We start from the raw sequence: 24402 nt of genomic DNA on the forward strand, positions 1-24402 counted from the left end.
AAATAAAATCAGTTTTTAACTTTAAATGTCTGAAGACAGAATCTCAGCCTGAATGTTTCCATGTAGCTTTCTGAGCCGTCGGGTTTGTAAAGATGAACTAGAGATGATTTACCTGAAACCTTTTGATGAATCAGCTGCAGAAACAAAGATCATTTTGTCTGACGCTGATAATCCTGAACACAAACAGAACCGCTGGGAACCAAACCGACTGCTGATGGAGCAGAACCTGAGGATCCATCGGATCAGAACCATTCAGCTCCACAAACCAGCAGAAAAGAGAAAAACTGGAAACAAGTTTCTGCTGCTTCTGTTTCATCATTACATTAAATATTGGATTTTTTGGATATTAATATAGAAATCTGCAGGAAATGTTGAAGTTTTATTCTTACAGGAAGTTTCTGAGGTATAAACTGACCTGATGGAGATTTTTAATAATCAGATGATAATTTGATCATTAAGCTTTTAACTGTTGAGTTTGAGAGATGATTAAATTCACCACAGAAAAATAGTGTTACTTCTAAGCATATCAAAATAAAAACAATTAAGCTAAAACGTTTTAGCAGATTTAAAAAGAAAAACCAGGAAAGTTTGCAGCAGCTTTTGGCCTCCAGGCCAGCAGGTGGCGATGAAACGAATATTTTACACTCATGTCTGCAGAGAAACGAGCCGCTGAACCAACCGGTTTAAATGTTTTATTTCTTAATTTGCATTTAGAAAATAGTGTTTTTGTTTGAAGATACTGAAACATTTAATGAGTTAAAACATTTATTAGGATAAATCATGTTGGGATTCACTGAAATGAGTCTGAATTAAAGAACCGGATCATTTCTCAACCTTTGACCCGATAATTAAATCTGTTCAACAAAAATAAAGTTATTTCATTTTAACTCCAACAATCACATGGAAATATTTACTCAGGTTTTAATTTCCTGTTCTTACTCGATCGTCTCCTCTTCCTCCTCTTCCTCAAAGTTCTGGTCGTCCCGGGCCGAGGCCTCCTGGTTCTGCTGGTACTCGGTCACCATCTCGTCCACGCCTTCCCCGGTGAATCAGTGCAGGAAGGCCTTCCGGCGGAACATGGCCGAGAACTGATCCGAGATCCGCTTGAACAGTTCCTGGATGGCGGCGCTGTTTCCGATGAACGTGGCGGCCATCTTGAGGCCGCGCGGCGGGATGTCGCACACGGCCACCTTCAGTTGTTGGGGATCCACTCCACGAAGGAGCTGCTGTTCTTGTTCTGGACGTTCAGCATCTGCTCGTCCACCTCCTTCATGGACATCGGCCCGCGGTGAGGTAGCGGCCGTCGCGCGGGTCGCAGGCCGCCATCATGTTGCGGGCGTCGAACATCTGCCGGGTGAGCTCCGGGACGGACAGGGCCCGGTACTGCCGGCTGCCCCGCGCCGTCAGCGGGGGGAAGGGAACCATGTTGACGGCCAGCTTCCGCAGGTCGGCGTTGAGCCGCCCGGGGAGCCGCAGCGAGGTGGTGACGCCGCTCATGGTGGCCGACACCAGGTGGTTCAGGTCGCTAGGTGGGCGTGGTCAGCTTCAGGGTCCGGAAGCAGATGTCATGCAGTAGGTCTGGTCCATGTTCTCCACCTGCTGGTGGACGGACAGCGTGGCGTTGTACGGCTCCACCACCGTGTCCGAAACCTGGGAGTCACAGAGGAGACGGGAACTGACGGTTCTGAACGTTCACCTGGACGGACGGACGGACGGACCGGTTCCTTAGGAGACGGCATGACGCTGAAGCTGTTCATGATGGGTCCGGGTATTCCTCCCGGATCTTACTGATCAGCAGGGTTCCCGTTCCAGAACCGGTTCCGCCTCCCAGAGAGTGGGTCAGCTGGAAGCCCTGCAGGGAAAAACCATCTGAAATGGATCAACTGAGACGGTAGAGAACCGGTTCCCCTCACTGGACCTGCAGACTAAACATCAGAACCAAAGATGGACCCAAAACTACAGCAGCTCTGCTGTTAGAACCAGAACTCAGTGATTTAAAGTCAAACAGAAGTTTATGAACCTGATGGCTTATTTATAAAAACAAAAGTTTTACTTCAGTTTCTGCCTTTTGGACCCAAATGAAACAGAAAAACCATCCAGAGTTTCGTCCTCTGGGTTTTTACAGAATCTGAAGTTTTCCATCGATGTTGGTGACGTTTCATGTGAAGGAAGCAGAGCTGGATGGATTCTTCTTCCAACTAACGGTTATAAATAAACTTATTCAAACATTTATTTTCACATTTCCAGCTTAAATTTATTCTCAATATTTACGATCAGATTTGATGAAAGAAGTTCTGATGATTATTAGATTTTATTTCTGACCATTTTAAACTCTTCCAGAGTTGAAAGCTGAATTTCTCACTACGTCCAGAACCGAGTCCAGAAGCTCCGCCCCCTCCGTGTAGTGACCTTTGGCCCAGTTGTTCCCAGCACCAGTTTGACCTGCAGACAGCAGGAGGTCAGCAGGAAACTGGAGCAGATCCAGGGTCAGAGGTCAGCTTTCAGAGTGCCGGTCCAGGTCCAGGTCCAGGTCCAGGTCCCGGTCCAGGTCCAGGTCCAGGTCCCGGTCCCGGTCCAGGTCCAGGTCCAGGTCCCGGTCCTGACCCAGACCTGTCTTACCAAAGATGAAGTTGTCGGGTCTGAAGAGCCGGCCGAAGGCTCCGGAGCGAACGCTGTCCATGGTTCCTGGTTCCAGGTCCACCAGAACGGATCGGGGGACGTATTTATGTGCTGCACAGACAGATCAGAGTCCAGCTTCATCCAGAACCTGCAGACAGAACCCGGCTGGTTCTGCAGAACTTACAGGACGCCTGGTTGTAGTAAACATTGATCCTGTCCAGCTGCAGCGCCGAGTCGCCCACGAAGCTTCCTGCTGCATCGACGCCGTGATCATCGCTGATCTCCTCCCAGAACTGAAACCGATCCGACTGATCCATCATCCTGGACGGAACCGGTACCAGAGTTAAACTGGTACCAGGAGTTAAACTGGTACCAGATTTAAACTGGTACCAGATTTAAACTGGCCGCTTCCTACCGACTCCTGAGTCCAGAACCGACCCGACAGCAGATCTTTGCTTCATCGTTTATCGATCGTTCTGATTCACGTCGGGTTCAGCAGCCAAAGCTGGAACCGAATCGTTGTTTTTCTGCTCCCCATCAGGAGGAACCGGGTCTGGTGGACCAAGATGGTGAACATCAGACGGACTAGAGCACCGGACCGGACCGGAGAACCCGTGACCGGGTCCAGAGGCCTGCTGAGCTCCAGGACATCTTGATGCCTGAACTAAAAGCGTTTATTGATGTTCAACCGTCTGAAGAGTTCAAGAGAAACTTGGGTTGGAATTAAATGAACTCATGGGAAAAACTGTTCATAACAAGTCATTCTTTACTTAAATACATTCCTCTGACTGGCCCTGCCAGCATGCCTAGGTGGGCCCCATGTGGGGAAAAGGAGGGCAGACCAGATGGGTCCCACATGGGTTTGTCCATGTAGGCTGAGGCCCTACATGGACAAACCCATGTGGGACCCATATATCAGCCCTTCTTTCCCCCACATGGGGCCCACCTAGGCATGCTGGCAGGGTGGGTCCCCCCTGACTGGGCCCTCTGACCATCTCAGTCCTTCAGAGCAGATAAAAAACCTCAAACTGAATAACATCCTATAATATTATTTTCACATTTTAATGGTTAAAAACCACAAAAACAAATTTACTTTTAGATTTAATAAAATAAAATCCAGTTTATTTACAGTTTGCATATTCAGTATTAACAGATAAAAGAAGTATTAGTGTTTAAAACTTTACATTTTCAGCTGAATCATTTAAATTCTTAGTTTTAATTAATATTTAAGATAGAAAAATATATTTTAATCATTTAGTCTTATTGTTTTATTTGCTTACTGTTGTAGTTTAAGTTGGTAAAGTTTCAAATGTTCCGGGTTTCTGCAGAGAACAGATGGACTCATCGGAACCAGGTGAGTTGGAGACCCGAACCCAGCAGAACTCAGTCAGAGTTACGATATTAATTATTGATTTTATTAGCAATAAACTTGGAATCATGAAAACTAATAAAACCCTAAAATGTAACTTAAATCGGGTCCAAACCTTGGTTCCGATCTGGTTCCCGCCTGGATGTGAACGATGTCCCTCATTATTCTGCTTTTCCTCGCTCTGTGAAGCTCCGGGCGCGCGCACCTTTATGTCCTCCTCGCGCCGCCATGCGCGTTCACGAGGCCGCGCCCTGTGGAGGCGCGTGCGGGGGAGGGGAGCGGGGATCCACTGGATTCAGTCCGACAGACCAGCTGGTCCCCGAAAAGCCCAAACAGCGGAGTAACTAGTTACTTACTGTAAAAAGTCAACATTTAGGAGAAATTTTACTAAATTTATTACATTAATTTACTTCAGTGATATTTTCATCAGGGCCGCAGAGGCCATAAAGGGGGAGGGGCTAAAAACAAAAGGGCCCAATGAACTTCATTCTAGGACAGAATATTAATGTTAATGGTCCTCGTATCGTGGTCGCATGTTCTTTTCCCGGCCTGGTGACATTTACTGTTTGTCTTCTCTCTCATTGTCCTCTTTCCTGTTGAGCTACTTTCAAATAAGTCAAGAGCTGAAATTAAATTAAACCTTAAAAAATGAGGGAGCCTCACCTATGCAGTCTAGCTGAATAATCTCACATTGATTTTGAGTTAATTGGTCACATGACCCATAATCAATCAATCATTAAATCAATCATCTTCCCCTGGTCCCAGTCTTGTGGGGTCAGCAGAGGCCCAGACTTCCCTCTTCCAGCTCCTCCAGGAATCCCAAGGCGTTCCCAGGCCATAGAGAGACATCGTCCCTCCAGGTGTCCTGGGTCTCCCTGTGGGCCTCCTCCAGGTAGGAGGTGCCCATAAGACCTCACTAGGGAGGCGTCATAATCTGATGCCTGACCTCCTCAGCTGGCTCCTCTCCAAGTGAAAAATCAGCAGCTTTACTCTGAGTCCCTCCTGGATGACTGAGCTCCTCATCCCATCACTAACGGAGCCCAGACACCTTATGGACAAAATTCATTTTGGCCGTTTGTGTTTGTGATCTTGTTCTTTCAGTGAAGACCCTTAAACCTATGCAGTGGCTAGGGACGTAGATCGACTGGCAAATAGAGACCTTCCTGTTTGATCCAGCTGTCTCTTCACCACCACAGACTGGTCCCACTTTACTGCAGACGCTGCGCCAATCCGTCTATTGATCTCCTGTTCCATTTTCCCTCTTTCTTAATGTTAGAGACTTTGTATTTTCCTCCATCACTTTTAGCCTCTTTCCTCTGCCTCACATGCTGCAGCTTACATAACCATGTTTATATACTGGCAGTCATATGTAAACAGACTGAAACTGATTAGAGTTTATGGAGGGTCCAGATTGCAGAGATGAATAAAAAGCTAAACTTGCTACAATCTTTGCCTCACTTGGCTTCTGGTCACTTGACCCCAGAGCTGGACGGTGAATGTGACCTGAGAAGCCTGATGTTCCATTTGGATGATATGTATGGATTGTGAAATGTGATCATCTTTTAGCATTAAAGCTCATTTTTATATCTAACCAAATCTCATTATTTCTCAATCTACAATGAGTGGTTCTGGTCGGGTCCTGAAACTGGTTAACGGACCTGGGTGGTGAACAGAGACAGAAATGAATGAACTCCAACAATGAACAAGATGCTAAGATGCTGAAACTCCACTTGGGTCAGGACAATCCTCCCTGACCCGAATAAGGCCCTCGACCCGTTTCCAGCTCAAATGGATCTGGAGGTTCTGATCCTCCTCCTTCACACTCGGCTGCCTCCTGCTCCAGTGAATCAAACTTCCAGAAAACTGTAAAACAGCTGAAACTCTGAGCTCCTTTAAATCTCGACCTGTTTGGATTTGAAACGTGATCAACTATGAATTTAATGATAGCTGTTGACTAAATGTTTGATTGTTGATTCAACATCAATCGTTTCATGAGTTTTTCTGTTTCTGAATCAAAGTTCAGGGAAACGAATCAGTGAAGAAACTAAAAGCATCAAAGGATTTAATTCAGTTTCTCTAATTTAGTTTTTATTCATTTCAGTTTCTCTGATATGGTTTCCACCCTGAATTGTTTCCTAAATCAGCTTTTTGGAAACATCCAGGGATCATCTCTCTCTCTCTCTCTCTCTCCCTCCTCTGGGTGAAACATGGCGGTGGCAGCATCATGCTGTGGGACAGGAAGCTGGTCAGACGGAGCTAAATCAGGACAATCCTGGAGGAAATCCTGCTGAGCAGCTGAGGCTGAGGTCAAAGGTCACCTTCCAGCAGGTCAACCACCCTGAACATCCAGCCAGAGATTACAGGATGGCCTAGTCAAAGTCAAAGGTCAAATCCTGCAGGTTAAAGTCTGAACCTCCATCAGAATCCAGTTTTTCTATCTGAGATGTTTGGCAGGAAGGGTTCCCCGTAGGACATGAAGCCTTAAAGCTGATCTGCTTCATTAAACATCATTTTAATGAAACACTTTATGAATATTTATAATTATTTTCACATTTTCTAAGTGCTGTAAAATATTCGCACCCCAGCAGATCCAAAGGGACCAACTCGGTTCTTCACATGGACCCAACCAGGTTCTCATGTTTCTGATTGGTTCCTCCAGAGTTCTGATGGAAACGTTCGGCCCAAACAGCTGGTCGGAACCGGAGATCCGGTCCAAACTGAAATGATTTTAATAACAGCGACTGAACCTGATCTCAGTAAAACCTTCATGACTTTTAGAAACAAACCAACTGAAAGTTGATCAGAATTATGGAAACATTTATTTTCAGGATAATAAAAGTGTAAAAACTTTAATCTGCAGACTTTATGAAACATCAGTCCTCAGTCAGGTTTAGCTCTGGGCTTTGACTAGGACACTTCACTGGTGTGATGTGACTCCAGTTCTTCCATCCTGCAGATGAAGTGGTGAATAAAGTCCAGCTGGGATTTAATCCGAGTCTGATGAGGATTAAACTCAGATTATTATAATTCCATAAACTGTGTTGTGTTGTTTCAACATCCTGGATGGATCAGGAAGTCCTGCTGACGTCTCAACCAATGAGATCGTTTGATGCTGGTTGCCATGGAAACGGCCCTGCTGGAGGAAACCTCTAACTGGACTCTGCTCCACGTCTCCAAGCAGATCAGGAACCAGACGAGGTTCTTTTGGGTCTCACAAAATAAAACCTTTTATTTTGAAAAGTCAGAATAACTAAAGCTTGACCTTTGACCTGCAGAGACAGAAAAGGAAGGCAAACAGCAAAGTTCAGGGTTTTAACAGCAAAGTTTGTTGTTTGATAGAACAGGAACCAGGAACTCGGCTCCATGTGACCTAGTTCTGACCCAGTTCTGACCCGGTTCCAGCAGCCAGCTGCTCTCTGAACCGATTCCCATCATGTCTGTGCGTTTGGCTCTCTGGACTAAAGCAGGAACATGAACCCAAACGGATCAGATGTTCTGATGAACCCGTCCAGCTGACCCGGTATTCTGGACTCAGACTGGTTCCGTGTGATCCGGCAGCCGGATCAGAACAACACCAGCTGTTTCTATTCACAGAATAAATGAGAAATTTGACATTTTGAAAATAAATTTGATTCATGGAAATGAAACAAAACCAGAAAAAAATAAAAATTATTTTGTTAAAACATTTTGGATGAAGTCATTTTTTGGTTTTGTTGAAATTAGTTTAACAAAATTAAAATGAAACTTTCGCATCACATGATCAACAACAGGAAGTTACTACTGCAAAAACCACAGACGACAGGAAGCAGTGGGAGGATGATGGAGCTGCGTGTTTTTAATGATTCATCATGTGAACAAATTTATTCACATGTGACTTAAATGTTTCTTATTTAATGGAAACACTGTAATTATGAAAATGTTTCTTCTATATTATCAGAATATTAAAGTTTTTATCTCATTGTAACAAACAGCTACTGTCAGTCTCTGGAAACAAGATGGCCGCCTTCAGTTCACATGTTGGAGGAACCAGAACCAGAACCAAACCCTCAGCGCTGAACATGGTGTGTGACGTCATCCAGCTTCCTGTTGGGGGCGGAGCTTAGCAGCAGAACCAGAACCAGCTAACTGAGCCAGCAGAACCAGAACCAGCTGGTTCTGCTCTGCTGCACCAATGAGGAGCTGAGAGCTGAGAAAAGATGGCGTCTGATTGGATGAAGGAGCAACACAGCTGGATGATCTACTTCCTGTTTGCCTCTCAGAGGAAGTGATGTCACTGACGTGATGTCAGAGGATTTTAAAAACTTGAATTTATTTCATATTTCTGGATGAAAATGAATCAGAAAAAATATCAACTTTAAATTTGAGCAAAACTGAGTTTGAATTTGATCTTTATTGATACAAAGAGACAAAACAATATCAGACACAAAAACAGGATATAAAACCATTCAGGTCAAAGGTCATCATGATCCAGTCAGAGTCTCTTTAGACTCAAACTGCTGCAGCTTCAGAGGATCAGCAGGAAACAGAGACGATTCTCTTCTTTACAGAGATCAGATCCTGCAGAGAGAAGAAAGAATCAGAGATCAGATCAGTGAGTTTCCAGCTTCTCTCCAGCAGCAGCAGTCAGTGACGCAGCACATCCAGTAGAAAGAGCAGCAGGGCCTTCAGTCGTGTTCAGAGATTCTTACTGGGAACATTGGAGCTTTGATTTGATCCCAACTGGTTTAGTTCAACATGCTGACAGCAGCTGGACTCACTGATAACATTTACTTACTTTACAGTCTTTACAAAACGTTTCAGCTGCTGAACGTCTGAATCCTTCAGGTCGTTCCAGCTCAGGTCCAGTTCAGTCAGATGTTGGTTGGACTTCAGAGCTGAGGCCAGAGAAGAACAGCTGATCTCTGACAACCTGCACCACCACAATCTGAATAAAGAATAAAAGATGTGAGCTGAAGCAACAGGATGCAGGTTAACCAGTTAACCAGTTAACCAGTTAAAGAGTCTCATGAATATTCATACCAACATTAATTTTCTGCTGCTTCAGTAAAACCTGCTGACTTCAGCTCTGAAACTCTGTCAGCTCCATCAATACAAACTCAGCTTCTGCAGCAAATCAGTCAAGATTCACACAAACTAACAATCAGCTGATGGAGATTAAAGCAGAGAAATTAAACTATTTAATTCATAACTATTAATAACTATTGAATCAGCCATAAACACAGGAAGTCAGGGAGAAAATTTAATGTCCAAGTGACTGTAGGACCAGAACCAGGTACTGGTTAACTAACACGGTTAACTAAGTGAAGCTTTACAGATGAACAGAAAAATCATCTCATCTCATCCTGGTCTCAACAAACGGAGGCGGAGCTCCTGCAGCTGGTAGACAGTCTGATGTCACATCCTGTCATGAACACAAAGGTCAGAGTTCATCTGTTGACCTGACTGGATACATAAAGACTGTGGACATGTTTTAGACGTGAGCCTGACTCATTATGATGACTCTGAATGTAACGTCACATTAGAACCTCAGGTTCACTTAGAAAGTCACTTTTTATTGGTACAATAAGAAAACCTGGACTGATGTTGGCAGCAGATAGTAAAACTGCTGTTAAATTAGATTTAACAAAGATTTACTTCATCTTTTAATATCTGATTATTGGATTCATCGTGACAATAATCAATAATTACTAGAATATGTGTTAACAGGTCAGGCTGACTTAGTGAAACACATTAAAAATGATAAACTATGAAGCCAAACAGCCCAGAGTCCTGACAAGGAGGGGATTTCTACACACTGGGGTCCGAATGCCGCCTGGTTCTGGTTCTGACCTCAGATCAGCCGGTCCAAATCAGAGACTCGATTAATCTGTGGATCCAAGTCCAGGAACAAACTCAGGAAACGTTTATTACAACTGAAGATCTGAACTTTGATTTTCAGCTGAATTCCATCAAATTATTCACAGAATATAAACTGAACTGTTACAAAGTGAATCTGCAGAAAAACTGATTTCATGAAGGTTTTAAGGTGAACTGGTTCAGTTTCTGGTTGAACATTTAAAACCTGCTGATTCTGACTGTCTGAAATGTTGCAAACAATAACATCATAGAGCTGCTAACAGCAGGGAAGCTAAAGCTAACTAAACATGGAGGCTGACCTGGAGTCAGTCAGAGTCACTGCAGAGCAAAGAGGAGATTTTAGAGATTTGATGAGGAGAAGAAGATCAGCTGATCACTGATGTCACAGGATGAAGGAATCAGGGATGATTTATCATTATAAAGAGATTAGAAACATTAAAATCACTGATCAGTGTTTTTATGTCTTCATCTGTAGCAGCAGATTATTTATAAAACACAGAAACTTTAACTGGACCAAACCATAGAAGAAGAAAGCAGACTTTACCATGAAGATCCTCAGAGTGGATCAGTAGAATATCAGCTTCTGTCTGCAGTTTAGTGGCAACACAACTTTCACATCACAAACATCAGATCCACAATAAAACATGGTTTCTTACCTTAATGTTTGTATTCTGCATTCAGGATCCTGTAGTAAACCACAGAGCTCCTTCACTCCAGAATCTTTCAGGTTGTTCCAGCTCAGGTCCAGTTGAATCAGATGTTGGTTGGACTTCAGAGCTGAGGCCAGAGAAGAACAGCTGATCTCTGACAAACTGCAGCTCATCAATCTGAATAAAGAATAAAAGATGTGAGCTGAAGCAACAGGATGCAGGTTAACCAGTTAAAGAGTCTCATGAATATTAATACCAACATTAATATTCTGCTGCTTCAGTTGGAGGATCTTTGTAAAATAATTCCAGGTCTGATCATCAATCATAGATTATAGATTATAGATTTGTTCCTGACAGACAGGAGGGTTGAAATGGCAACAATTAAATAAAGATAAAATTAAATACATTTAAATCTCCCATTAATTCAATAAAAGTATCATGAAATTACTAAAACACTTAAAATTATCACTAAGCTCTTTAAGTAAACTTTATTGCTATAGGCCTTTCAGACATAAAAAACCACAAAGTGTTTTACTAAAAGGAAACAAAAGAATCTAAATGAATGAACCAAATGAACCAGCAGCCACTGATGGAGGGTTAACTAGGGGACGCTTTAACTAGGACGGTTAACTAACATGGTTAACTAAGGGAAGCTTTAACTAGGATGGTTAACTAACATGGTTAACTAAGGGAAGCTTTAACTAGGACGGTTAACTAACATGGTTAACTAAGGGAAGCTTTAACTAGGACGGTTAACTAGGGGACGCTTTAACTAGGACGGTTAACTAACATGGTTAACTAAGGGACGCTTTAACTAGGACGGTTAACATGGTTAACTAAGGGAAGCTTTAACTAGGACGGTTAACTAACATGGTTAACTAAGGGAAGCTTTAACTAGGACGGTTAACTAGGGGACGCTTTAACTAGGACGGTTAACTAACATGGTTAACTAAGGGAAGCTTTAACTAGGACGGTTAACTAGGGGACGCTTTAACTAGGACGGTTAACTAACATGGTTAACTAAGGGAAGCTTTAACTAGGATGGTTAACTAACATGGTTAACTAAGGGAAGCTTTAACTAGGACGGTTAATTAGGGGACGCTTTAACTAGGACGGTTAACTAACATGGTTAACTAAGGGAAGCTTTAACTAGGACGGTTAATTAGGGGAAGCTTTAACTAGGATGGTTAACTAGGGGAAGCTTTAACTAGGACGGATAACTAGGGGACGCTTTAACTAGGACGGTTAACTAACATGGTTAACTAAGGGAAGCTTTAACTAGGATGGTTAACTAACATGGTTAACTAAGGGAAGCTTTAACTAGGACGGTTAACTAGGGGACGCTTTAACTAGGACGGTTAACTAACATGGTTAACTAAGGGAAGCTTTAACTAGGACGGTTAACTAGGGGACGCTTTAACTAGGACGGTTAACTAACATGGTTAACTAAGGGACGCTTTAACTAGGACGTTAACTAGGGGACGCTTTAACTAGGACGGTTAACTAACATGGTTAACTAAGGGAAGCTTTAACTAGGACGGTTAACTAGGGGACGCTTTAACTAGGACGGTTAACTAACATGGTTAACTAAGGGAAGCTTTAACTAGGACGGTTAACTAGGGGACGCTTTAACTAGGACGGTTAACTAACATGGTTAACTAAGGGACGCTTTAACTAGGACGTTAACTAGGGGACGCTTCAACTAGGACGGTTAACTAGGGGACGCTTCAACTAGGACGGTTAACTAGGGGACGCTTCAACTAGGACGGTTAACTAACATGGTTAACTAAGGGACGCTTTAACTAGGACGTTAACTAGGGGACGCTTTAACTAGGACGGTTAACTAACATGGTTAACTAAGGGAAGCTTTAACTAGGACGGTTAACTAGGGGACGCTTCAACTAGGACGGTTAACTAGGGGACGCTTCAACTAGGACGGTTAACTAGGGGAAGCTTTAACTAGGACGGTTAACTAACATGGTTAACTAAGGGAAGCTTTAACTAGGACGTTAACTAGGGGACGCTTTAACTAGGACGGTTAACTAACATGGTTAACTAAGGGAAGCTTTAACTAGGACGGTTAACTAGGACAGTTAACTAGGGGAAGCTTCAACTAGGATGGTTAACTAGGACAGTTAACTAGGGGAAGCTTAAACTAGGACGGTTAACCAAGTGAAGCTTTAACTAGGACGGTTAACTAGGGAGGCTTTAACTAGGACGGTCAACTAGGTTAACTAGGATGGTTAACCAAGTGAAGCTTTAACTAGGACGGTTAACCAAGTGAAGCTTTAACTAGGACGGTTAACTAGGACGGTTAACCAAGTGAAGCTTTAACTAGGACGGTTAACCAAGTGAAGCTTTAACTAGGACGGTTAACCAAGTGAAGCTTTAACTAGGACGGTTAACTAACATGGTTAACCAAGGGAAGCTTTAACTAGGACGGTTAACCAAGTGAAGCTTTAACTAGGACGGTTAACTAACATGGTTAACTAAGGGAAGCTTTAACTAGGACGGTTAACTAGGGGAAGCTTTAACTAGGACGGTTAACTAGGACGATTAACCAAGTGAAGCTTTAACTAGGACGGTTAACCAAGTGAAGCTTTAACTAGGACGGTTAACTAGGATGGTTAACCAAGTGAAGCTTTAACTAGGACGGTTAACCAAGTGAAACTAACTAGGACGGTTAACCAAGTGAAGCTTTAACTAGGACGGTTAACCAGGGGAAGCTTTAACTAGGACGGTTAACCAAGTGAAGCTTTAACTAGGACGGTTAACCAAGTGAAGCTTTAACTAGGACGGTTAACTAACATGGTTAACCAAGTGAAGCTTTAACTAGGACGGTTAACTAGGTCAACTAGGACGGTTAACTAGGGGAAGCTTCAACTAGGACGGTTAACTAGGGGACGCTTCAACTAGGACGGTCAACTAGGGGAAGCTTTAACTAGGACGGTTAACTAACATGGTTAACTAAGGGAAGCTTTAACTAGGACGTTAACTAGGGGACGCTTTAACTAGGACGGTTAACTAACATGGTTAACTAAGGGAAGCTTTAACTAGGACGGTTAACTAGGGGACGCTTCAACTAGGACGGTTAACTAGGGGAAGCTTTAACTAGGACGGTTAACTAACATGGTTAACTAAGGGAAGCTTTAACTAGGACGTTAACTAGGGGACGCTTTAACTAGGACGGTTAACTAGGGGAAGCTTTAACTAGGACGGTTAACTAACATGGTTAACTAAGGGAAGCTTTAACTAGGACAGTTAACCAAGTGAAGCTTTAACTAGGACGGTTAACTAGGGCGGTTAACTAGGGGAGGCTTTAACTAGGACGGTTAACTAGGATGGTTAACCAAGTGAAGCTTTAACTAGGACGGTTAACCAAGTGAAGCTTTAACTAGGACGGTTAACTAACATGGTTAACCAAGTGAAGCTTTAACTAGGACGGTTAACCAAGTGAAGCTTTAACTAGGACGGTTAACCAAGTGAAGCTTTAACTAGGACGGTTAACTAGGACGGTTAACCAAGGGAAGCTTTAACTAGGACGGTTAACCAAGTGAAGCTTTAACTAGGACGGTTAACCAAGTGAAGCTTTAACTAGGACGGTTAACCAAGTGAAGCTTTAACTAGGACGGTTAACTAGGACGGTTAACCAAGTGAAGCTTTAACTAGGATGGTTAACCAAGTGAAGCTTTAACTAGGACGGTTAACTAACATGGTTAACCAAGTGAAGCTTTAACTAGGACGGTTAACTAACATGGTTAACCAAGTGAAGCTTTAACTAGGACGGTTAACCAAGTGAAGCTTTAACTAGGACGGTTAACTAACATGGTTAACCAAGTGAAGCTTTAACTAGGACGGTTAACTAACATGGTTAACCGTCCTAGTTGGTTAACTAGGATGGTTAACCAAGTGAAGCTTTAACTAGGACGGTTAACCAAGTGAAGCTTTAACTAGGACGGTTAACTAGGGGAAGCTTTAACTAGGACGGTTAACCAAGGGAAGCTTTAACTAGGACGGTTAACCAAGTGAAGCTTTAACTAGGACGGTTAACTAACATGGTTAACCAAGTGAAGCTTTAACTAGGACGGTTAACTAGGGGAAGCTTTAACTAGGACGGTTAACTAGGGGAAGCTTTAACTAGGACGGTTAACTAGGGAAGCTTTAACTAGGACGGTTAACTAGGGAAGCTTTAACTAGGACGGTTAACAGCAAACGGAGGCGGAGCTCCTGCAGCTGGTAGACAGTCTGATGTCACATCCTGTCATGAACACAAAGGTCAGAGTTCATCTGTTGACCTGACTGGATACATAAAGACTGTGGACATGTTTTAGACGTGAGCCTGACTCATTATGATGACTCTGAATGTAACGTCACATTAGAACCTCAGGTTCACTTAGAAAGTCACTTTTTATTGGTACAATAAGAAAACCTGGACTGATGTTGGCAGCAGATAGTAAAACTGCTGTTAAATTAGATTTAACAAAGATTTACTTCATCTTTTAATATCTGATTATTGGATTCATCGTGACAATAATCAATAATTACTAGAATATGTGTTAACAGGTCAGGCTGACTTAGTGAAACACATTAAAAATGATAAACTATGAAGCCAAACAGCCCAGAGTCCTGACAAGGAGGGGATTTCTACACACTGGGGTCCGAATGCCGCCTGGTTCTGGTTCTGACCTCAGATCAGCCGGTCCAAATCAGAGACTCGATTAATCTGTGGATCCAAGTCCAGGAACAAACTCAGGAAACGTTTATTACAACTGAAGATCTGAACTTTGATTTTCAGCTGAATTCCATCAAATTATTCACAGAATATAAACTGAACTGTTACAAAGTGAATCTGCAGAAAAACTGATTTCATGAAGGTTTTAAGGTGAACTGGTTCAGTTTCTGGTTGAACATTTAAAACCTGCTGATTCTGACTGTCTGAAATGTTGCAAACAATAACATCATAGAGCTGCTAACAGCAGGGAAGCTAAAGCTAACTAAACATGGAGGCTGACCTGGAGTCAGTCAGAGTCACTGCAGAGCAAAGAGGAGATTTTAGAGATTTGATGAGGAGAAGATCAGCTGATCACTGATGTCACAGGATGAAGGAATCAGGGATGATTTATCATTATAAAGAGATCAGAAACATTAAAATCACTGATCAGTGTTTTAATGTCTTCATCTGTAGCAGCAGATTATTTATAAAACACAGAAACTTTAACTGGACCAAACCATAGAAGAAGAAAGCAGACTTTACCATGAAGATCCTCAGAGTGGATCAGTAGAATATCAGCTTCTGTCTGCAGTTTAGTGGCAACACAACTTTCACATCACAAACATCAGATCCACAATAAAACATGGTTTCTTACTCTAATCGTTGTATTCTGCATTCAGGATCCTGTAGTAAACCACAGAGCTCCTTCACTCCAGAATCTTTCAGGTTGTTCCAGCTCAGGTCCAGTTCAGTCAGATGTTGGTTGGACTTCAGAGCTGAGGCCAGAGAAGAACAGCTGATCTCTGACAACCTGCAGCTCCACAATCTGAATAAAGAATAAAAGATGTGAGCTGAAGCTGAACAGGATGCAGGTTAACCTGTTAAAGAGTCTCATGAATATTAATACCAACATTAATATTCTGCTGCTTCAGTTGGAGGATCTTTGTAAAAATAATTCCAGGTCTGATCATCAATCATCAATCATAGATTATAGATTTGTTCCTGACAAGACAGGAGGTTTGAAATGGCAACAATTAAATAAAGATAAAATTAAATACGTTTAAATCTCCCATTAATTCAATAAAAGTATCAATGACATGAATACTCATAATTTAGATATTCCTCTTATAGTTATTTTATTTCTAAAGAAAGAAAAACAATCAGTAAATTTCACAATGTCACTGCCGATGTCGGCCTCAGAGCTACGCTCTGATATTCTGTGTTTTTCTGTTTCCTCCCTGCAGCCACGTTGACCTGACAGCAGCTCTCAGACACCACGACTGATCTCTGGTCACGACTTTACAGCAGAAATAAATTAAGACATGGTTTCTTACTGTAATCGTTGAATCCTGCAGTCAGGATTCTGTAGAACATCACAAATCTCCTTCAGTCCAGAATCTTCCAGGTTGTTGCTGCTGCTGCTCAGCTGCAGTCCAGTCAGATGTGAGGGGTCAGAGTTCAGAGCTGAGGCCGGATCACCACTTCTGATCTTTGACAACCTGCAGTGCTTAAATCTGAATAAAGAATAAAAGATGTGAGCTGAAGCCAGCAGGACGCAGGTTAACCAGTTAACAGAACCAGTGAAAGCAGCACAGGGCCACAGTGGGCCGCCAGCGCCACCTACAGGCTGCAAGAAACCCCCAGGATTTTACCTGTGAGCCAGGTGTGGTACAGTTTACAGAAACCGGAAATATCGATGTCATGCAATACAAGTCTCCACCAGTTGGTGGCAGTAATGTGCCAGTCAGATGTTTAATAAGCTCGTTTAGCCACAATAAACCAGCAACAGATGGAAAAGAATTTAATACTTTCATCTGCAGCTCTGAGGAGAAACTCGTCTCCCTGGTCTCAACCTGGGAACCAGATTCACATTCAACAAAGATCCAACCTGAAACGGTGAGAGCTGCTGGAGGCTCAGAGCCGTAAACCCATCACACCCAGACTGGACCCGACCAGTCCGAGGCCCGAGAGTCTCACCAGGAGGAGAACCAAATGGACCACAGAAGATCATCTGTTGTCACAGGTATGGAGGAGAGCTGCTGGCTGTTTCAGCTTAATTAGCACATTATGAGCCTATATTTTCTTATTTTCAATCATTCTTCAGAATGTCTTGTTTCAAAATGATTTATTTTAATGTATTTATTTTGAGCATATAATTTAATCAATTTCCACATTTTCTCCAGGTTTGTGAATCTTCAGCCATTGTAGAAAGGAGAACATTTCTGCCACAAACCTCAGAAGTTTTCTACAACAACTAAATGAACTTCAAGTTGTCATGATTTGGTTTTTCTGAGAGGTTAGTTTTTCCGTATTGTCGCGGCTTCCCCCGGCGTGTTCCCAGGTCTGTCCCTGATTCCCCTCTGTGTATTTAATGTCTCTGTGTTTGTCGGGTCCTGGTCGTACGGCGCGTTCTTCGTGTTTGGCTGCTTGTTTTCGCCCGTTTACCCTCCAGTTGCTACCAGATGTGAACCTGGCCTACCGTTCTCTCTGTGCTGCCTGGTTTTGGACTTTCTGCTGCCTTGTCACCATTAAAATCATCATTTCCTTCATTTCAACCTGGGCCTCAGCATCTGCCTCACCACCTCATACTGCAAATCATGACACAAAGACTTTACTGAAAGAAATCTGAAATCTCAGAAATTTTCTAGAAAAATATGTAAATTTCTGAGTTTCAAAAGTCAAAAAATGTTCAGAAATTTAGTTAATATTCAACTAGCTGAACTGCAAATCCAGATCCATCACACTTAAAGATGAACGTATCTGACTTAATCTCATAGTGAAAAATAAATAAATAAATCAGACTGTGGACCAAATAACTTATGAAATTAAACGACTTCAATGAGCATTTCACCTGCTGGCGTCTGAACGCACAGCTGTTCGCATCCAGAGGAGAAATCTAGATGATCAGTCGGATACGTCTGGTCCAATCCGAGGCTGAGTGAAACCCAGCATATTTCTAATGATGAATTACTGTTGTAGTCCACCGTACGAGTCAGCAGTCAAACTTCTCCTGTCTTTATCTGTTGTTCATTCAGTCTTGAGGGAAGGGATCAGTTAACCTCAGCAGGTTTTAAACACTGAATGCAGTCAGGCTGTGTGAGTTTACAAGGATTTTGTCCCGTGTGGTTTTGGTTCCCTGGAACCGACTGATGTTCAGCTGCAACATCTGCAGGGACCGAAGGAAGGCGATGTCTTCCAGCTGCATGTCCAACAGCAGTCACACCACCGTTAGCAGCTTTCTTCAGACATTTAGGGACATTTCAAACAAATACATACGTCATCAGCCAACATAGGAAGGTCAAATAAAAAAATACTAATTTGATAGGAAACTGCAATCAAAGCACCCCTAATAATTTATAATTTAGTGGTAAATGTAATAAATTAATGATGTTTTAGTAATTTTATAATACATATAATTAATTAATAGAAGATTTATACATATACATTTCATGGCATATTAATTTCATTTTGCCTCTTACAGCCCTCCATAGACTCCAGGAGCTGGCATTAAAGATTAAAATATAAAATAAATAATATCTATCTTCCTCTTGATCAAGGTTCCCCCAGACATCCTGCTAACCCTGGTGGTTAGACGCTCTGCAGTCGTTCATCCAGCAGCTCGGCGTGTTAAAAATGTTTACAGCTGAAATGTGAAAATATCACCTGATAATTATGTGTAACTGGAAGATTAATACCTGAACACACCAACTATAAAGTCTTAAAAATGAAAACATTTTTAAAAAAGCAATGCTAAGCCTGGTGGGGGCACAAATAAAGCCTGGCGGCCCTCCAGGCTTATATTACACTGGGGGAACCTGATTAGTAACAGTTGCTTTATGTCTGAAGAAAAAGAATCAGGGATTTCAGGATGAGGCTGCAGGCGGCAGCTTCATCTCTTTTTGTTTTCCTGTTTCCTCCTGCAGCCACTTTAACAAGAGAGAAGCTCAGGACTGACCTCTGGTCACGACTTTACATCAGAAACATCAAACATAAAACATGGTTTCTTACTCTAATCGTTGTAGTTTACATTCAGGATCCTGTAGTAAACCACAGAGCTCCTTCACTCCAGAACCTTCCAGGTTGTTCCAGCTCAGGTCCAGTTCAGTCAGATGTTGGTTGGACTTCAGAGCTGAGGCCAGAGAAGAACAGCTGATCTCTGACAACCTGCAGTCCATCAATCTGAATAAAGAATAAAAGATGTGAGCTGAAGCAACAGGATGCAGTTAAAACTGAAATATGAACAAATTAATGATAAAAATGTAGAAAATTAATTTGACTGAATGTAAAAGAAACATGATGAACTGATGTTTAATATCTGATCCAGTAAAACTGGTTTATAGAGTCCAAACCAGCAGAACCAGAACATGTTATTTCTGGCACCAGTCAATCTGTGTTGATCATTGAGAAACATAAAAATAACATTTTGATGTCATTTTTTAACTGAAACTCTTTTTACAGTGTAATATTTTGAGCAACATCCGCCTCATTTCATCCCAACTTTTTGATCAAAGTCTAAATCAAGATCTGCCAGAGTTGAGAATAACTGTGAGAGTTATACAATATATTTCTGGTTCATTAATAAATCATCCTGTAAACATGAGCAGCAGCCCAACGTCTGTTCAGTCTGATAAAACCACCAGGCAGGGGGCGCTGTGGAGGCACAGGGGCAAAGCAGAACCCACGTAAAGAGGCCTCAGGCCTCGTGGTGGTGGTCACAGGTTTGATTCCCGGCCTGGTGACATTCACCGCATGGCTTCCCTCTGTCCTCTCTCATTACCCTCTTTCCTGTCGAACTACCTTCAAATAAAATCCACTAGAGCTAAAAACCCACCAGGCAGAGAGACGTCATGAGTATGGAGGTACTCCTCATCAAATCAGGTTTAGTTTGATTATTGGTTCTCTGATAAATGGTGAAAACCCAGATATTAAAGGTGAAGGTGGATCATCATCATCATCCTCAGTGTGAAGCCACAGAGCTGACCATCGTCTGCTCTTCCAGCGGCTCCAAAGATTAGCTCTGAACATTAGCAGCTTTTAGCTCCTGCTAATTATTCACAGAACTCACTTTCTGCTGGATTGAGACAATAAACAGTTAACTATCCAGTAACATTGGGAATAACATTAGATATACTGTAACATTTGCTGCTACCTCAATGTAGCATGCTAATAATCGTGCTAAGCTAGCTTAGCACACTGCCTCATCATGAAGCCTTTATCTTCGGTTTTCCTGATGATCCCAAAGACGTCTGGGAAACTTTGTGGACCGATGAGCTGAACTCTGGAAGGTTTGTGTCCCGTTATATCTGCAGTAAAGCAACACCAGGTGTCAGAGACACATCCTCCTTCCTACATGGTGGTGGCAGTGTGGTGCTCTGGGCTGTTTTGCTGTGATCAGTGGATCCATGAATTCTGCTGATGGAGAACATCCGGCCGTCTGCTGGTGACCTCAAGCTGGAACCTGATTGGGTTCTGGAGCAGGACGATGATCCGAAACACAGCAGCAAGTCCTCCTCTGATTGGCTGAAGAACAGGAAGTCTCTGGAGTGGCCTAGTCAAAGTCTGACCTATTGAGACGCTGTGACCCTTTAAAAGGTCGTTCATGCTGGAAAACCCTCCAATAAAACATTTCTGCCAAGATGAGTCCAGATTCCTCCACAGCTGGAAAAGTTTCACTGAAAGTTGCTGCAGATGCTGAACTGCAGATTTTCTGCTCAGAGTTTCCAAACCAGGAATCAGAACCAGATTCATAATGAACTATCTGGATCAGGATGAATCGGGTTCAGGATGAATCGGGATCAGGATGAATCGGGATCAGGATGAATCGGGTTCTAACGAGTTCAGGATGAATTGGATAGGATGAATCTGGATCAGGATGAATCGGGTTCAGGATGAATCTGGATCAGGATGAATCAGGTTCTATTGGGTTCAGGATGAATCGGGTTCAGGATGAATCGGGTTCAGGATGAATCAGGATCAGGATGAATCTGGATCAGGATGAATCGGGTTCAGGATGAATCTGGATCAGGATGAATCTGGATCAGGATGAATCTGGTTCTATTGGGTTCAGGATGAATCTGGATCAGGATGAATCGGGTTCAGGATGAATCGGGTTCAGGATGAATCTGGATCAGGATGAATCGGGTTCAGGATGAATCGGGATCAGGATGAATCGGGTTCAGGATGAATCAGGATCAGGATGAATCTGGATCAGGATGAATCGGGTTCAGGATGAATCTGGTTCAGGATGAATTGGGTTCAGGATGAATCTGGATCAGGATGAATCTGGTTCTATCTGGTTCTATTGGGTTCAGGTCATTAATGTCCCAAAGGCCGACTAACGTTACAGCAAGTATGTTTATAATAATAATAATAGTGAAAGTTAAAAGTGAGGGATGATCCAGTAACTATAAATCCATAAACGACAGGAAGAATACCAGCAGTGACATCATCATCATCATCATCATCATCATCTTCAGCCAACAGGTCCTACTAACATCAGTAACTCATATGGAACCAACAGAAAGCAGCAGATCTGATGAGTCTTCTTGTCCTGCAGGGACAAAGAGCTGCTTGTTGCTTTTCATAAAGACAAATCTGAGCCAGAAACTGGACCTCAGAGTGTAAAGCTGACGGTCAGAACGGAGCGAGTTCCTCACAGGAAACATTAAAATCCTTCATCTGAATCCGTCCCAAACCAGACTGGAACATCTCCACCATTCATTCACATCATTTCATTTATTTACCTCCATTTTGTTCATCAGTCAAAACATTTTAAACTCAGAAAAACTGAAAAATAAACTTCAATATTCTGAAAGTCTGAAACATGAAAATAATTCATTTAAATGGAAAAAATGTTTGAGAAATAATATCCCGTCATTCTGTCAACAGGTTGTTTTAAGGCAAATAAATGATCAAAATAAGTATTAATATATCAGTCAATCATTTTGACAGAAAACAAACCTTAACTTCTCCACTTTAGTGACTGAACTCTGCATGATCTCACACAGATGCTTCAGTCCAGAGTCTCCAGTTTTTTCCTCCATTATGATCTGATTTATTTCCAGTTGAGTCAGATGTTGGTTGGACTTCAGAGCTGAGGCCAGAGAAGAACAGCTGATCTCTGACAAACTGCAGCTCTTCAATCTGAATAAAGAATAAAAGATGTGAGCTGAAGCAACAGGATGCAGGTTAACCAGTTAAAGAGTCTCATGAATATTAATACCAACATTAATATTCTGCTGCTTCAGTTGGAGGATCTTTGTAAAATAATTCCAGGTCTGATCATCAATCATAGATTATAGATTTGTTCCTGACAGACAGGAGGTTTGAAATGGCAACAATTAAATAAAGATAAAATTAAATACATTTAAATCTCCCATTAATTCAATAAAAGTATCGTGAAATTACTAAAACACTTAAAAATATCACTAAGCTCTTTAAGTAAACTTTATTGCTATAGCGCCTTTCAGACATAAAAACCACAAAGTGTTTTACTAAAAGGAAACAAAAGAATCTAAATGAATGAACCAAATGAACCAGCAGCCACTGATGGAGGGAGCCGGTCCAGAACCTGGGCTGCACCTGATGCTCCGTCACCAGTTGAAAACGGTTCTGGGAACCAGAACTCAGAGTCCTGGGCGGACAGAGAGGCTCCAGAAGGTCTGATGTACAGTTAAAAGTTGAAACCAAAGTTTTAAAATGAGTCCTAAAGACACGGGAGCAGAGCAGAGAGGCCAGAACAGGAGTTCTGTGATCGGTTCTGGTTCTGTGGTTCTGGTTCTGTGGGTCTAGTTAAAGCCTGGCTGCAGCGTTTAGCACAGACTGAAGGGAAGCCATGGAGGATTTACTCAGACCCACTAATAGGCCGTTAATCTGAAGGAGAAGAAATAAAAGCAGACAATCATTTCTAGGTCCTTCTGTGATGAAACAGCTTCTACATTTTCCTTAATGGTAAAAACAGCTGGGAACCAACAGTGGCAGTGATTGTCCATGAACTGTCCAAGAGAACGTCCAGATTTCTGAGGCCGTTTTACTCACAGGGTTTAAAAACCTGATTCTGTGATTTTATCACCAGGAGCTTCGATAAGCGTCTCAGTCCTGCATTTACCTGCAGCTGGTTGTGGTTCATGTGGGTCCTCCACATGAACATTAATTAATGCATTCATTTAATAATGAAATTATGAAATATTCAATGACATGTCTAATAAAATCTACCTTTAGAAATGAATGTAAATAATAAAATGTCCTTTTAAAGAAATGTTTTATTTTTAATATTTTAAATGTTTCCCTGTATTTATTTATTTCATGGCTTTTGTCTTTAAGTCAAACCATCACCCTCTGTGGGCGGAGCCAACGCAGATCCTGTCTAATCCGCTGGTTTATTCTGTTTGTGGTCAAACATGGCGGCTCTGATCATGCAGGACCTGAATGACCTCTGACCTGAACAGATAAGAGGCGTTTTAGACCAGAGGGGCTCAAGTCCAGTCCTCAGAGCTCCTGTCCTGCAACAGACCAGGATCAGCTCTGAACATTTGATCCAGGTGTGTTGGAGCAGGAAGCATCTGAAAGCTGGAGGACTGGAGCTCTGGAGGACTGGAGTCCTCCAGTCCTCCAGAGCTCCAGGAGGACTGGAGCTCTGGAGGACTGGAGCTCTGGAGGACAGGAGCTCTGGAGGACAACAGCTCTGGAGGACTGGAGCTCTGGAGGACTGGAGGACTGGAGCTCTGGAGGACTGGAGGACTGGAGCTCTGGAGGACTGGAGCTCTGGAGGACAGGAGCTCTGGAGGCTGGAGGACTGGAGCTCTGGAGGACTGGAGCTCTGGAGGACTGGAGCTCTGGAGGACTGGAGGACAGGAGCTCTGGAGGACTGGAGGACTCCAGTCCTCCAGTCCTCCAGAGCTCCAGGACTGGACTGGAGCTCTGGAGGAGCTCCAGTCCAGTCCTGGACTGGAGCTATGGAGGACTGGAGCTCTGGAGGACTGGAGGACTCCAGTCCTCCAGAGCTCCAGGACTGGACTGGAGCTATGGAGGACTGGAGCTCTGGAGGACTGGAGCTCCTCTGATTTAGAGCAAGTTACAGACACAGAGTCTGGAGCTGCTCAGCCAGTTTGTAGCAGATACATTAGAAAAGTTTATTAAAGTCATTGGAGTTTTTATGGACTCAGATATCGACTCCAGAGTCAAAGACCTGGACCAGG

General features: G+C 42.7%; 2 protein-coding genes across 2 annotated transcripts in view; both read right to left on the bottom strand.

The window, feature by feature from the left end:
- Window positions 1-684: 684 nt before the first annotated feature.
- On the bottom strand, window positions 685-5242 carry tubb6 (tubulin, beta 6 class V). The gene is given in 10 exon segments (XM_081602027.1): window positions 685-1195; window positions 1198-1290; window positions 1293-1528; window positions 1530-1569; window positions 1572-1650; window positions 1719-1762; window positions 1765-1852; window positions 4104-4239; window positions 4935-5036; window positions 5148-5242. Coding segments are annotated over 10 exon segments (1173 nt in total). The 3' UTR covers window positions 685-935.
- Window positions 5243-8359: 3117 nt separating this feature from the next.
- LOC103460167 (uncharacterized) overlaps window positions 8360-24402 on the bottom strand; it is a 91741-nt gene continuing 75698 nt past the window's right edge. The window contains 7 exon segments of the mRNA XM_081601164.1: window positions 8360-8545; window positions 8763-8912; window positions 10501-10671; window positions 15861-16031; window positions 16540-16719; window positions 19214-19384; window positions 22166-22348. Coding sequence (XP_081457290.1) covers window positions 8539-8545; window positions 8763-8912; window positions 10501-10671; window positions 15861-16031; window positions 16540-16719; window positions 19214-19384; window positions 22166-22348 — 1033 coding nt within the window. The 3' untranslated portion in view covers window positions 8360-8538.

This window comes from Poecilia reticulata, chromosome 20, assembly GCF_904066995.2.
Source record: "Poecilia reticulata chromosome 20, P_reticulata-male-v2, whole genome shotgun sequence".
NCBI classification, from domain to species: Eukaryota; Metazoa; Chordata; class Actinopteri; order Cyprinodontiformes; family Poeciliidae; genus Poecilia; species Poecilia reticulata.